The following is a 14429-nucleotide window of genomic DNA, read 5'->3' on the forward strand; positions in this document are numbered from 1 at the left end:
CCTTGTTAATGCTTGCGCCCCCACTCTGATTTATGAATGTTCCTTCAATTAGAAGTATACTGCGGTTTGCATTCGTTCTTATCCATGGCATTGTGAGCTTTGTGTGGTGCCCAGTGTAGGTATTTCAGTTAGTCTGCCATCTCTGGTGACTTATGACTATCAGTTATGACTATGAGTCTCTTTATTGTTCAGATATCGAAGAGTGGCGAGATCGTGCACTTTACACGGGTGTCTCTTGGTCTGGGTGATTCTGTGTGGCACACGGCCTGGGGTGTCAGTCCACACATCCCTGGCCCAGGTGACGTAGCTTGTACACTTAGGGGAGTGACCAGGTTGAGTAGTTCTATTGCAAGGTCAGGTCACAGATGGCTACAGGATATGTGTGCTCTGTTTTCTTTTGGATTTTGAGCGAAGTTTGAAATGAACCTTTTAATATTTTAAATAATATTTTCTACTGGAAAAGATTCCAGTCAGGGCCCCAGTATACATGGAGAGCGAGGTAGTGACTTTGGTGAGAGGAGGGTAGGTGGAGAAGGGGCAGTGGCAGCCGTGTTTTGCTTTTCACATGTAGACAAACAGCGGAAAGAGAGGCACAGCTGCTGCCACCTGTCACCAGATGGCCTAGGTCTGTACCCCAAGACGAGGGCTCCCTCCAGGCTCCCCTAGATACTGTGTTTTGTAGCTTGCTTTCACCAAGGTCCAGAGGAAAAGGTCAGGTTTTATGTAATGATGGTTAGAGATGATATAATCCTGGATGTTAAGCATGGTGTTAACTTTCTTGTTAGTGATCTTGGTTGCTGGCAAGGTGGGCAGGACTTGCAGGGAGGTCAGAAGACCAGGAATTGTGCCTACAGGCTTGGGAAATAGGAACCAAGGGGAAGGTGGAGGGCTGGGGATCAAAGTGGTCTTCATCTGCCATCTTGACATCCAGGAGGATCCAGTCAGCTGTGCAGAAACCAAATTCCTACTTCAGCCTCTCCTGGGGTGGACCAAGTACAAATCACTCTCTTTAGAGTTCTTGATCACTTTGGACCCCAGCCCTTTTTATTTTGAGAGTGTCTCTAAGATACCAAGTTATTCAGGGTCGACTTGAAATTGTGATCCTACCTCAGCTTCTTGAAGCGCCGGGATTACAAGTATGCGCCCTCACGCCTGGAAAGGAGTATATTTTAATCAAGAAATAAATTGTGAAGAAATGACTAATCCATTAATTAGATGCTATGTAAGAGATTAAAACTGATCTCCACAGAAGATAAGAGAAACAAAGCCTATAGAGAAGCTGCACACTGGGAAATGTTTCCCATGCATGTGCTTGAAAAAACTCAGGAACAACAGCTGAAAAGCAATGTTGATCATAGGAAAACACAAAAAAGATTTTAAGTGGCTAGAGGGTATGAATAGGCAATTCCCCTATTGAGGTGAAATTGAGCAGGACCTTTTATAAGGTGGTGTGCCACTGGGGACTCCCTGCAGGGCAGATCAGGTGGCAGTGGGAAGAAAGCTGTGCCCCACAGGGAGAAAAAACAAGGTGCATGTCTGCTCTGTTCCCCCCATGTCTCCCCAATGCCCCTGTACCCTTTCTCACCACACCTATGCTGAGCAACGTAAAATGCCACAACCAGCATAGTACACTGTGTGACTGGACATAGGTTCACCCTCCTCGGAGCAAGCGTCTGCTCTCTGAGATCTTTACCCATTGGTTTTCATTGGCCATACCAGATAGGAGCATCGGAAAGGGTATTTGGTTGGGATCTGTTATGCTTCAGCAGTTTTTTTTTTTTAGATGAGGGGGGATGAGCATGTTAGGCTCCCTGTCATAAGTCCCGGGTTGGGCTCTAGCTCCTGGCCTTGGTTCTCTGCAGAATGCCATGGTTCCTAGTTAACAAAGTCTGCTGGGGCCCATAGAGTGTGGGAGTGCAGCTCAAGGTCTCCTTCTTCATGATGGCCCCCCTTCTCCCTATCTCAGGCTTGGTGACTTTTCCACACAGCACCATGTTTTCCTCCCTGCCCTCAGACTGACCAGGTTTACTAACCCTGTACTCTGGCTGGCATCCTGAATTTTCTCAAATTCTTTGATGTTGTGGGTACAAGGTCCAAGTCTGAAGACCTGGCCTCTCCAGGTGTTCCACTGTTAGATATTGCTGTGGTTTCAATAAAGGGCAGCCCCCAAGTCTCAAAGTTTAGAGATGGGAAGCTTACTGGGTCATAGGACTGTGTATGTATCACTGGAGTGACCGTGATGAATTCAGAGCTGAAGATGGGGTAGGGTGATGGGTTCTGGTTGGAAGGGGTAGGCCCTGGGGGCATGGCCTCGAAGGACTGATGACCAATCATCAGTGTGCCACCCTCTGTGCCTTAGCTCAGCCAGTCCTTTTTGTTACTTGTAACGTTCCACTTCCTGGTCCCTGTTTCTTCTTTTAGGTAAGATGCTCCTATTACAAATAATTCTGCGACTCAGTCACCTTCAGCAATGAAGAGAATTAATTGGCTTACATCACTGAAAACCAGAGACAAAGGGGCAGGTGCCAAGAGCAATTTGATCCAGAGCTTTGTGACATTGATTAGGACCCCATCACTAATCTCAGTAATTTTCCTGCCCCGCCTTCCTCCATGTGTCGTTTTTCTCTGGCACCAGCCTCCCTTGGGAGACAGAGATGGCTGCAGCTGTTCAAGTGTCACGTAGGCTGGTCACGCCACCTGGAGCTGGAGAGAACCTTTGTCCTGAGATTCCAAGCCGAAGAGGTTCAGCCTCAGTGGCATCCTGCAGCCTTGAATCCATTACAGTTGTTGAGAGATGTGTTGCAGTCAGCATAAGATCCCATGGTATTTTTTGGCACATGGGGTACCTGTGATTTCCCCAGAACAACGTGGCTTCCCATGGGGACCCTTAGGAAGGGAGGGTGTCTGTGTGCCCATGTCTGCTCGTATCTGTATCTCTCCATGTGTACATGTGTATACATCCCGCACGTAACTTTTTTATCCACACATGCATGCACAGTAAACGAAGCACCCACAGTGATACCTGCATACCTTCTCATTTCGTTCCCTCTTTCACCCTTTCTGAGCACTGACACTTTATGGAACTGGTGAGTTTGAAGTGAAGTGATTCTGAGATGTGTTCCCATGGTCAGCATTGCTCGGTCACAGAATAATCCAAATCACTTTCTTTGGGTGGAACAAATATCCCGCTCATTTTACTGAGATAAAGAAAGTTAAACCCAGTCTGAAGGTGCTTATTACATTTTTTAAATTCGCATTTTTAATAGTGTGTGTTTGCAGTCTGCCATGATGACACATTCCTCATGGGGATGTACATAATGTATCTTAATTCTTTTTCACCCAGCTCCCTCCAGCTCTTGGCCCCTTTTGCGTTTACAAAAGATCTCGTCTATTATCTTCTATTTATCTGTTCAATTCATTTGCACTGCAGGTTTCTCATATAAGAGAAGCCGTGCCATACTTAAGCTTGTGCATCTGATTTATTTCACTTAACCTTACAGTCTTGTGTGTTTTTTGTACACATGACTCAGATAACTCTTTCCTTATAGCAGAGTCTTGCTCCCCTGTGTACAAATACATTTTCATTATCCCTTTATCTACTGATGGACATACAGTGTTTCAGTTCGGTTTGCACAAACTATGTTTTCACTTTTCCACTTTGAATCAAAGTGCCCACGAGCTGGCTGGCTTTTGTTTCGCCCTCCCATTGCCTCCTCCCACTTTGCATTATGAGGTTGGGATAGAGCTGTGGGAATTAGGAGCTCTGCAGACTTTTTCAGAACTTATACTTGGAAACACGGCATGATGCCAGGTTTAGGTTGCGGAGTTAGATCGGCTACTTAATTACTCTTACCTGCAAAGCGGTGTTGTCTTTCCGCAGCTGTTTCTATAAATAGACCCTATCAGACACCCACCTGGGGCAGCGTGTGCCTGCTCAGGCACCTTGCTTAATTTAAATTGCTGGGTTGAGGTAGTTATTTTTGACACCCTTCCTGGGTTGACTTCCCCTTAAGCTCTCAGCCTTCTTCCCTTGCCTGCCAAATTATATGCAATGCATTGCAACTCGAGCGCTTGTGGCATCCTGCGAGTCTGAGACCTGGAAATCTGACTGTGGTGTTGATTTACTGTGACAGAGGTTGGGCATCATGGAGCTGTTTCCTGGAACGTCTTCCCCTGCATGCTGGCCTCAGCCCTTCTGTGTCCTGGGCTCCTCCTCCTCCATATCCTCCACCCTCACCTGTTTTATTCGAAAACAGAGCCTGGCCTGCTTTAAAACACAGCCGTCCTCTGGGATCGCATTGTTGTGTTTTAGTGATACCTGGAGCTATTTATTCCAGGTGGGGTTGGCATGAAACTCAGTCAATCAATGAAATAATTCCTCTGTCTTTCTTTTGAGTGTTAAGTACTTCCCTCTTGGTGGTTCTTGTTTGTTAGAGAACCTTTTGGTTTCATCTCCGTCGTCTTTAGTGGCTTCCCACAGCCAAATAAAAATATTTTTTAATATGGTCAAGGATGAAGGTTGTGTTTGTGGCTTTGTGTGAATTGCTAATGATGAATAATAATGAATTACTCATAACTCTTTTCCAGTTTTTGAGATTCCAACTAAATGTAGCTTCTGTTACCTCTCAGAGACCCGCGGGGTCTGTAGACTGGCAGAGAAGGACGCGTATGGGACTTGAGCAAGCAGAACAACCTTCCTGCGGCACCGGAGCGCTTTGCTCTCTGCTCTGGGCGTGTGCACGAGTGATTGTGAATGTTCGCAAGTGTTTTGCAGCATTTTGAATGATATTATAGAAGCCTGTCTTCTGTGTTACTGACATTTAGGATGGCCTGGATGAGTTCATTTCTACTTCCTGGTAGTTTTAGAAAAAGTAACACAGACAAGCCCATGCACGTAGTAACACCCCTCCTGCCTCCTCTCCACTGGCGCTCTTGCATTCAGATATTGAAGGAGTGTCAGTGCTGTCCACCAGTGTGATCAGATTGGGAGCCTGGGGAAGTTCGCATTCCTCTGTGCGGTGCACCGTGTGTGGCAGGAGTGGGGAGAATGCGGCCCTCGAAGTGTCCTTTGTCCCCTCAGTGGCCTCCCATGGAGCTCAAGGCTAACTGTAATGTTTGTGGTCAAGTCCTTGCCTGTCCATTTGATTTTGCCGATATGGTGGTGTGTCTGTTGAAATGAGGGTTAAAAACGTGGAAGTCACTCTTGGCAGGTGACAGTATATTGGCAGTCTCTATTTACAGTTGGTTGTGTTTCCTTTCTAAGTTTCGCATGTGTGGTGATGTGATTCTTTAACACAACATACAAAACTCTTTTTTTTTTTTTTTTTGTCTTTTTCATTTTTATCGGTACCGGGGATCGAACTCACGACCGCCTGCTTGCAAGGCAGGTGCTTATGCCGCTGAGCTAAACCCCCAGCCCCACAAAACTCTTTTGACTAATCAAAGTAAGGTTCTTAATCTCCGTGAGCTTCAGCTTTCTTACCATAGAGATAACAGTCACCATGAGGACTGAATGAATTCATGCATGTACAGTTCTTTAGTGTACCTGCCTCCGGGCTAGTGACCAGTAGTGTTAGCACCGTATTTCTTGGGGAAATGTGGAATGTTGGTGGGTGACGTCCTGGAGGAAGCAGGTTCGTGTAGGTTTAAGGCTGACATTGGTATGCTTGGCCCTGGGAGAGGGCAGATTCAGTTCCTTTGCTGCCAGTTTGCAGTCCCAGCTGGGGAGAGAGGATGGTCTAAAGGAGCTGCTTTCTTATGGGTAGATGTTGCCTGGGAAAGGGGAGTGGGAAGGGGGTTCATTTTCGGCCCATAGAGCAGCTGCATCAAGCAGAGGCTTCTGCCGTAGGTTGGAGAGAGCAGAGGTTGTGACATTTTCTGCAGCGGTGCCAAGAACCTATCTGAAACAATGTCTTTCATTTACACCAACTGCATTCTCTCCTCAGCTGGAGACCATGGCCAGAATGGAGGTGAAGACATCGCTTCTGGACAACATGATTGGGGTTGGGGACATGGTTCTCTTGGAACCGCTCAGCGAGGAGACCTTCATCAACAACCTCAAGAAGCGTTTCGACCACAGTGAGATATACGTGAGTGTTCGGGGAGGTCCCTGGGGTGGGTAAGCTATGCATTTTGTGACAGAGAGCTGATCCTGCTACCTCGAGCTCCTTTTTTTGTGTTTTTTGATTTCTCCGTTCCTTAGAGTGCAGAGGTACTTATTTATCCCTTCACAGTTTGGAATGTTTTGCCTTTCCCAAGATGCAGTGCTGCACTTCAAAGGAAGGGAAGACTTTAGTTCCTGTCCTTGGAAGAACATCCGTTCAGAGTTTTGTAACCAAGTAAACCTTCTCGCATGCCTTTGTAAGATTAGCAGAGTCCAATCATTGAGAAAATCAGCTCAGTAAAATGCAGGACAGTGCCAGGGATCTAGCTCAGCAGCACAGTACCTGCCTGGCAAGCATGAGGTTGTGAGTTCGATTCCCAACACATGCATACACACACACACACAAAACTCACATCTTAATACTGTTACAAAGTGATTCAAGATATGAAATGCATACCCCAACAGGGACATCCACATTCTAGATTTAAAAGCTGAGTGGAGTGGCGCATGCCTGTAATCCCAGCACTTGGGAGGCTGAGGCAGGAGGATTGTTGAGAGTTCGAGACCAGCCTGGGCTACAAAGTGAACTCAAGGCCAGCTGGAACTGCATAGCGAGACCCTCACTCAAAAAGACAAAAACATGCATGACAGTGAACTTTTCAAAAGGTGTGAACCTTCTTGACATTTGTCACTAGGCGGGACTAGGTCATTTTATCAGTTAAGAATGGTTGCTTGGTCCCTGGAAACTTGAGACTTGGCAGATTACCTTCTAAGAGGGTACAAAATTGCAATCTATAAATACATACATTAACAAACCTGTGTTACAAGAATCCTTTATGAGGGATTTCACAGTATTGCTTTGGCAAGATCTCTAGAGCATGAATTAAAAAATACCTTTACATATAGCCTTTCGGAATTGGAATAAAATGTATCCAGGGAAGTAAAGGAATGCTGTCAACTCAGCCAGGGAGATAGAGCCTTGGTTACCCGTAGCAGCTGCTTTCCCGGAAGCATGAGGTAGGAGTAGTTTTAATGATTTTTGTCTTGTCCCTCAGCTTCCTTTTCCCCTTTGAAAAATGTGCATCTGTGCATGGAGAGAACTGGATGATTGGGACAGGCTTCATTTTCCTGTCAACTTGCGGGGGAAGTGTAAATAAATAAAAAATCACGAAGTGACACAGCTAGGGGAACATGCATAGCCTTGGTGGAACTAACACATTTTCAAAAGCATGTGCACAGTTCGGAGTCATATTATTTTCCATCACATAATTCTGTCTCTTCTCCATCACCACTGTCTTAGCTCATTTAGGCTACTATAACAAAATACTGTGCATTAGAAAGGATACACTCAGCAGAAGTGTGTTTCCCACAGTTCTGGGAATTCGGACATGAGGGGGCTGGTGGAGGCAGTGTCCGGTCCTGTATGCTGTGTTCTCACTGTATTGTGAGGCAGAGGGAATGCTTGGTGGAGCCTTCCGTGTCAGAGCCCCAATCCTCTTCGTGCAGGCTCTGTCTTAAGATCTAATCACCTCCTGAAGGCTCTGTCTCCTGACACCAGCGTGTTGGCCATCAGCTTTCAGCATCCTGGCTTTGGAGGCACACAGACACCGAGACCATAATAGCAAGCGGGTTTCGAGAAGAGCTTGGGGTAATGATTTCTTCACTAACTCTAGTAGGCATGATGTGGGACTTGAGCTTTTTATCCTTCTCGACAGCTGGTGTTGGAGCTGAGGGAGGTTGACAGTGACGTGAGATGTGTGAATCTTGGTTTTGGAATATTAATTTGATGACTGGTTACTAAACTGAGGTGTAGTTAAGTTCAGAGGTTATTGAAAATGCTGATCCAAATGGAAAATAAAGGTAGTGGCTGTTGCTGCAGAGCAGGGAAGGGGCATTGTTTGGTTTGGCACTGGGGCCTGGTGTCCCCTGCTCTCCCTGGGTAGAGGTTCTGATTTCAGGTGGGGAAGCCTGATGGTTCTGCAGCTTTAATTGAAAGGGTGGTTTGATAGCACATAAAAGCCTTTAAACCCGGGGCTCCGAGGTGGAGATGGTTGGAATTGATTGTATCCTACCATTGCAGCTCAGTTTTCTTTTTGGCTCTAGGAAGCACAGTTCATTTTTCGAATTGAAAATAGGAGGCAGAGTGGAACATTAGGTGCATTCGAATCCCTGATTTGTTGTGGCCACTAAAAATAAAACAGTCTCCTTTTAACCAAACGCCAAGTGCTAACCTTCATGAGTCACCAGCAGACAAAATGTCTGGGTTTCAGCCCTACATAATTTTATTTTCTAAACTATTTTTGGAATGCCCTCTCTGGTTGTAAAACAAAAGCAGAGGATAACGTTAGCTTCCAGGTATTGATAGCGGTGAATGTGCTCCCTGGTACTCGGGGCACTGCTGTTTCCCCGAGATGTACACCTCTCTTGTTAACTTTTAAACACACATCAAGTTGGGGGAGAGGCATTCTCTGTTGTCAGGTTTTTTTAAAAATATATTGTAGTGTAATGTCTATCTTACGCTTCTGTTTTCTTGAATGAGAGAATTTACGACTGCGTACATCTGATTGTATTCCTGTGTGTATAGAGAAAGGCTCGATAGTTTCAGGTCCTTTTGTGGGGTAGGGTAAGATACGGGGCTCGGAAGTATCGTTCATTCAGACCTCTGTATTGTAGGACTGAGCATATGTTCCTCTGTACCTCGTGACAGATGTGCTCACCTTGCTCCCCAGCCCCCAGAGTCACACGTCTCACCCTTAGGAAGTCTATTCCTGGCTCTCGTTCTTTGTATCCTCCTAGCTTTGCTTTGGTTTGTTGCTTGCTGCAGGATTGTTTAGCTGAGCTTATATGATGTGCGATGTCTTACTGGCTTGTGCTTCACTTTGTTTTTAAGTTCTGTCTCAGAAAAAGAAGATATAGTTAGAAAAATAATCTTTTGAAGTCTCATAGCTTTGTCTTATACTTTGGGCGCCAGCTGGGGTGATACGTGCCAATCTATAAATTGTGATTTGTGCGTTCAGGTCATGGTTGATAAAGGGAGGGGACGAAAGGCCTTATACCCAGGCTTTTAAACTTTGGGTACAGCTGCAGCTTGCGTGGCCTCCCGTGAGACGTGGCTGTGGATGGCGAGACTCTTGCCCTACTTCCGTGGCACACTCCTGGGGGGTTCCCGGGCTCCAGATGTGACTTGTGGACTGGAGCGACAGTCATAGCCCCTCATGGTCCAGACTCAGATAGGGGCTCCCTGCAGTCCTCTCATTCTGAACCTGAAACTCCAGGGAGGGAGGGACTTTGTGCATCGGGTTGTGTTCATTGTGTTGATTGCAAGAGGCACCACGCAGCCTGACATGAGCATAACAGTAAAGGAGACTCATTCACTTGTGTCTCTGCAAGGCCAGCGCTGGTCCTGCTTTCAGAATCCAGCTGACCTTGCAGCTCTTGTGTATCCTCAAGGACTTCGTGTGATAGTGACGGTCTGTCTTCGTTGCCTCCATGGTGGCCGCTGCATTTTGAGGCTTCCTGGTGGCAAGCAGCTGCTAAGTTCTGGGCTTCACGCTCACGTGCCCTGTTCGCTGAGGGAGTTTAGGTGGTGAGAGCATGTGTTCTAAGTTAGAGACCTCAGGTTGGCTGGGAGAGCTGTGAATTCGTGTGCCTAGCTTTACCTAGTATGCCAACTTAATAGTGGGCAGTGTGGGAGGACGTTTGGACCCAGCCTAATAGATCTGTCCACACAGCAGAAAGAGGAAAAAGGGAACCAGTGCTGAGGAGGCCACTGGCTGTGACCCCCACATGAGTTTGGTGTGGGGTCATGCGGTGCTGCTTTGTTGAGGCCGGTCTCAAGCTAAAGAACATGCCCAGTGGGAAGCAGTGAGCGCCTGGGGTATCTGAGGCTTCTCCCTGCAGAAGAGGGTAATGGGTTGTGTGACTTAGCTGAAGTCTGTCTGCTCTAGGGACGTGCTGCTGATGTTTCTGCTTCCAAAAGCAATTTGGAGTTTTCTTCGGCAGTGCAGTGCATATGGCTTAATGCGACTCTGCAGCTCTCCTGTGAGCAAATCCACATCCTGGAATACCTACCTGTTCTTGGCTTGTGGGTTTGCATGCTGGTTTAAGTTGCTCTGGGTTGGTTCCCAGAAGTTTGGGGGCTTGCAGAGTCCCTAAGTCTGGCACAGTCACAGATGACTTCACAGGAAGGGCTCTGGGCTGTGTGGCTGGGGAGGGTGGAGGACCCGGAGGGATGAGAAGAGGGAAATGCTGGGCTGGTGGGTGACACCCAGGGTCAGAGACTCTGTTTGCTTTTCTTTCTCCCTCTTGGCAGAGATAGGGATGAGGGTTCAAGCTGGGTGCAGCTGCAGGATGTGCCTTGTGGCCCAGCAGGCTCTGCATGGGGTTGGTGGCTGGGAAATGCTGCCTGTGACATTCCCCAGCGTGCTGCTCTGAATGCTTTGTGTCCTTTGTCAGCCCTCCTTCCGGCCTCCCCAGCCACGGACAGGCTGGACTGCAGCAGTGGCAGGATTTCGGGTGGACGTTTATTGTCACGTCGGAGATGGTAGGGCGCAGGCCCAGCCAGACGTGTTCTGTTTTTAGGGTGACCAGTCGGGACTGCGGTTCTGCTCAGCAGTTAAGAAAGCTGCAATTTAGTGAGAGCAAGGCGCAGGGCAAATTTAAAAAGGAAAGGACTAACGTGTCTGTTGCTGGGCAAGAGGTATTTTTGGTGCCAACCACGGTAAATTTAGTTTGTTTCTGTCCGAATAGTTAGGTAGAGAATCACCCAAATACAGAGGTCTGAACGAGTCTGGTTTTAGGATCTTGTGTTAAACTAATTGTATTTGTAAAAGAGGCTGCTCTGAAAGTCTAGTAGAAATTGTCTTACATTTTTAGAAATTAGCATTAGAATTAGGATCCTCACAAAAATGGAATCACTTGTCCACTTTGATTGGTTTAGATATTACAAAGCCAGTGAAAGTAATCCTGGTTAACATTTATGTATCCATTTGAAATTTCAGAAACACTTTGCATTTCCACATATGATCATGCCTAGCATATGGGTATCACTTTATTCCTGGGAACATTTATGTTTGGCATAAAGAATTGTGCTTTCCTTTCCTGCAAAAAACATTGCGACACACCTTAGCAGCTTAGGATGACATATTTATGTCTCGTCACTGTTTACATGGGACAAGAGTTTGGGCCTGGGCTAGCTGCAGGGGTTTCTGCTCAGGTCTCCCCAGGCTGTGAGGAACAGGTCCAGACTGCAGCCTTCTCCAAGCTTTGGGGGAGCTATTGGCAGAAATGAGAGTTGGAATCCAAGGTCTAACCAACGTGTTATTCCTACTATCCAGCCATTCTTTCAAGTTTCTTTTCCCCCCATTTAAAAATTGGTTTTAAAGAAGTCTTTTTGTAAAAAAGAGCAAAATTGGCACTTTTGAACAAAACTTGAAACACTACAGCCATACATGGCATGAAAATGTGGTTTTTGTTGTTTAGTACCCCAAGAGTAGTGTGTGGACTTTCAGAGTACGTTCAGTTGTTTATGCCGTATCCAACCCCCTGGGCTACCCCTGGAGGAAAGAGGGATGTCTGAGGTCCCAGGAGGGGACCCCGCCTGAGCCTGTTGGGTGGGAACCTTCTGACCATGGCTGCACCTGTGCTCCTTGGGAAGGTGACCATGAAAACAAATGTGGGGAACCAGTGCCTCAGAAGGCCGGCTACAGCTGGTTCCCACAGTGAATCGTGAGATCCAAGGGGAAAGAAATGTCTGACTTCTGAGCACAGCCTCTGTTGGACACTTGTAGAAGAAGAGTCATTTTTGGGGGGCAGGGTAACAGTTTGTCATTATGCCCCTCACAAGTCTTCTTGAAAGCTTTGGTAATTGAAGACTTGCTGCTGCTTTGAATTTCCAAAGTTGATACCCGTTTTCTGTTACTTGCTAACCTGTTTCATCATACAGGCCCTGCAAAGCACTGGAAATATATTTGTATATTTATTTATAATATATTAATTTAAATAATCTGGATAAGCCATATGTGAAATTCAGCTGGGAGGAAATTAAGGCCTGGCACTGGTCTGTGGAAGTCTCCTTGGCTTGGAAGTGTGCTAGACACTGGCGAGCTGAGTCCTCTTGTCTCTGAGCCCTGCTGGAAGCCCCTAAGCTGTTCTCCTTGACAGAATGAATAAGGGTTAACAGTGGGAGAAATGTCTTTACTGGAACCAGGCGCTATTTAAGTACTGTACATGTTTTGGTTCATTAAATTCTTACGGAGTTCTTTGCGGTTCAGGTTTTTAGATTATCTTCATTTTGCATGTGCAAAAAATGAGGCTCAGAAAGGCGAAGTGCCCTGTGCAGGATCCCACACTGAGTAGGAGATAGACCTGGGATTAACAGCCCAAAAGTCCGGCTCTATAGTTTGTGTCTTTGATGACAGACCTGCTGACCCACAGCTTTCCATGAGCATTAAATGGTACCACTACGGTGAAAGGCTTTTCAGTTACAAAATCACTGGGTATGAGGTTGAAGAATATGTGGGTTTTGGAACAAGGCAATCCCAAAATGACCTGGACAAACAGTGGAAGAGAGGACCCATATTCCTGCCGTGTATTAAACTAGCACACAGCACAGCCTTGAAGGAGCCAAGGGGATGCAGAAGAAGCGCTTTTGGTTCTAACATCCTAGATGGTCCTGATGCTTGCAAGTTGAAGAAAAGTAAAGACCGTCTTGGGAGAAGAGTGTGCGTTTGTTTGACGTTCACGTCTGCAGGTGTCTGACAATGCACATGGTCCTTTGCCTGTGTGAGCATAAGGTAGAGGAGGAAGAGGAAGCCATGCAGCTCAAGGGACATGTGGCCCATTTTGTGGCCACTTCAGCTGTCCCCTCTGCATGTTCACAGACATCTGTAGCACTTCTGTTGTCTGTAGTGCTGATGAGTTGTAGTGGTGGACCTGATTTTTTAAAGAACACCTGTTGTCTTCATCGGTTCTGCTTTGGAAGGGCTGGAAAGTGAGCTAGGACGTGGGCATCGTGAGAAAGGCATGGCCTTTTGGCAGACAGAGTTAGGTTCGAATCTCAGCCACTCCCAACCTTGGTGACAATTGCGAGTAATTGCAGTTATCTTATCGCTGAAGGAGGTATCGAAGTACTTGCTGAGCTGGGTGGGAATCTCAGTCTACTGCCTGACACACAGTAAGAGGGGAATACGTTGCTGATGCCATGGCTATGCAAGGAATTTGGAAACCACAATGGCTTTGTCTTAGACCGTTTTCCTATTGCTTATCAGAACTGCTGAGAGTGTGTATTTCATGAAGATGGTGGAGAGACTGATTTGGCTCCTAAGTGTGGTGGTCTCAGCAGCATGATCCTGGCATCCTGGGGGTGGGTCTCCTGTTTGCACCTTAACTGGACAGAGTGGCAGGAAGGATGTGGCCACATGCAAGCGAGCTGGTTGGATAGGACCTCAGGCCAGTGGGATCTTTATAGCAACCCTGTCTCTGGGGAACTAAACTGACTCCTGTGAGAGCGACATTAATCCCTGCCAAGGGGGACACTCTCAGTGCTCTATGGAAAGGTCTTATCACCTTACACCACCACACCCAGGGCCAAACTTGCAGGGCACGAGCCTCTGGGGACGCTGGAGCCGTTTCCAAACCATAGCAGAAGTCCTTCTCCTCCCTCGCTTCTCCGCCCTTCTCCCTTCCACCCACTCTGCTTTCCTTGTTAGTATTCACTGTACAGATTTAACTTTCGTCATATCACTGCTCTGAGTGAACCACATCCTGTCATTTGCAAGACCTGAGCAAGTAGTGTACCCGTGACTGAGGACCAGTCTGCTTTGGCCAAGAGCTTTTCCAAGTCTGGAGAGCAGCACACATTTGGAAAATCCTCCTTTCCCTGCAGAGTTTATTTCTGAGATGATGTGGCAGTATTATATTATCCCCATTCTAAAACGAAGGTTGCTGGGTGATATTTTTAGCCGGTATTTCAGCGTGGCATGGAACTTATATATAGTTCTTTAATTTATAGTCTGAAATGCCTGGCAGCCCAGGAATGAAGGATGACGGTAGGATGGCAGTGCGGGCGTGTCACAGACCAGAACCGGAGCACCTGTGCCGGGCTGTGTCCCCTGCAGCCATGGTTTGCACACTTTTGGGTCTGTGTGTAGGACAGAGATTAAATAAAGCACAGGTTAGGTGCAAAGGTGAGCAGGACTAGGTTCTTTCTGCAGACTGAGAAGAATGGAGAACAGGCTCGACGGGGCCGGGGTGCTGGTGCCGCTGGCATCAGAGAGGCTGGGTTCAGCCTGGGCGGGCAGACCGTGCTGAGAATCTTTGAAGTCCG

The 14429-nt window shown here is 47.0% G+C and overlaps 1 protein-coding gene across 6 annotated transcripts in view; it reads left to right on the forward strand.

Annotated features, from left to right (window-relative positions):
• Myo1b (myosin IB) overlaps positions 1 to 14429 on the forward strand; it is a 147586-nt gene that overhangs the window by 21095 nt on the left and 112062 nt on the right. For all 6 annotated transcript variants that reach the window (XM_003478762.5, XM_013142398.3, XM_063259460.1 and 3 more), the window contains exon 2: positions 5946 to 6089. In XM_003478762.5, coding sequence (XP_003478810.2) covers positions 5955 to 6089 — 135 coding nt within the window. In that variant the 5' untranslated portion in view covers positions 5946 to 5954. The remainder of the gene's footprint in view (positions 1 to 5945; positions 6090 to 14429) is intronic.

The sequence above is a fragment of the Cavia porcellus genome, unplaced genomic scaffold, assembly GCF_034190915.1.
Source record: "Cavia porcellus strain 051 isolate PalLab524CR breed Dunkin Hartley unplaced genomic scaffold, mCavPor4.1 scaffold_12, whole genome shotgun sequence".
NCBI classification, from domain to species: domain Eukaryota; kingdom Metazoa; phylum Chordata; class Mammalia; order Rodentia; family Caviidae; genus Cavia; species Cavia porcellus.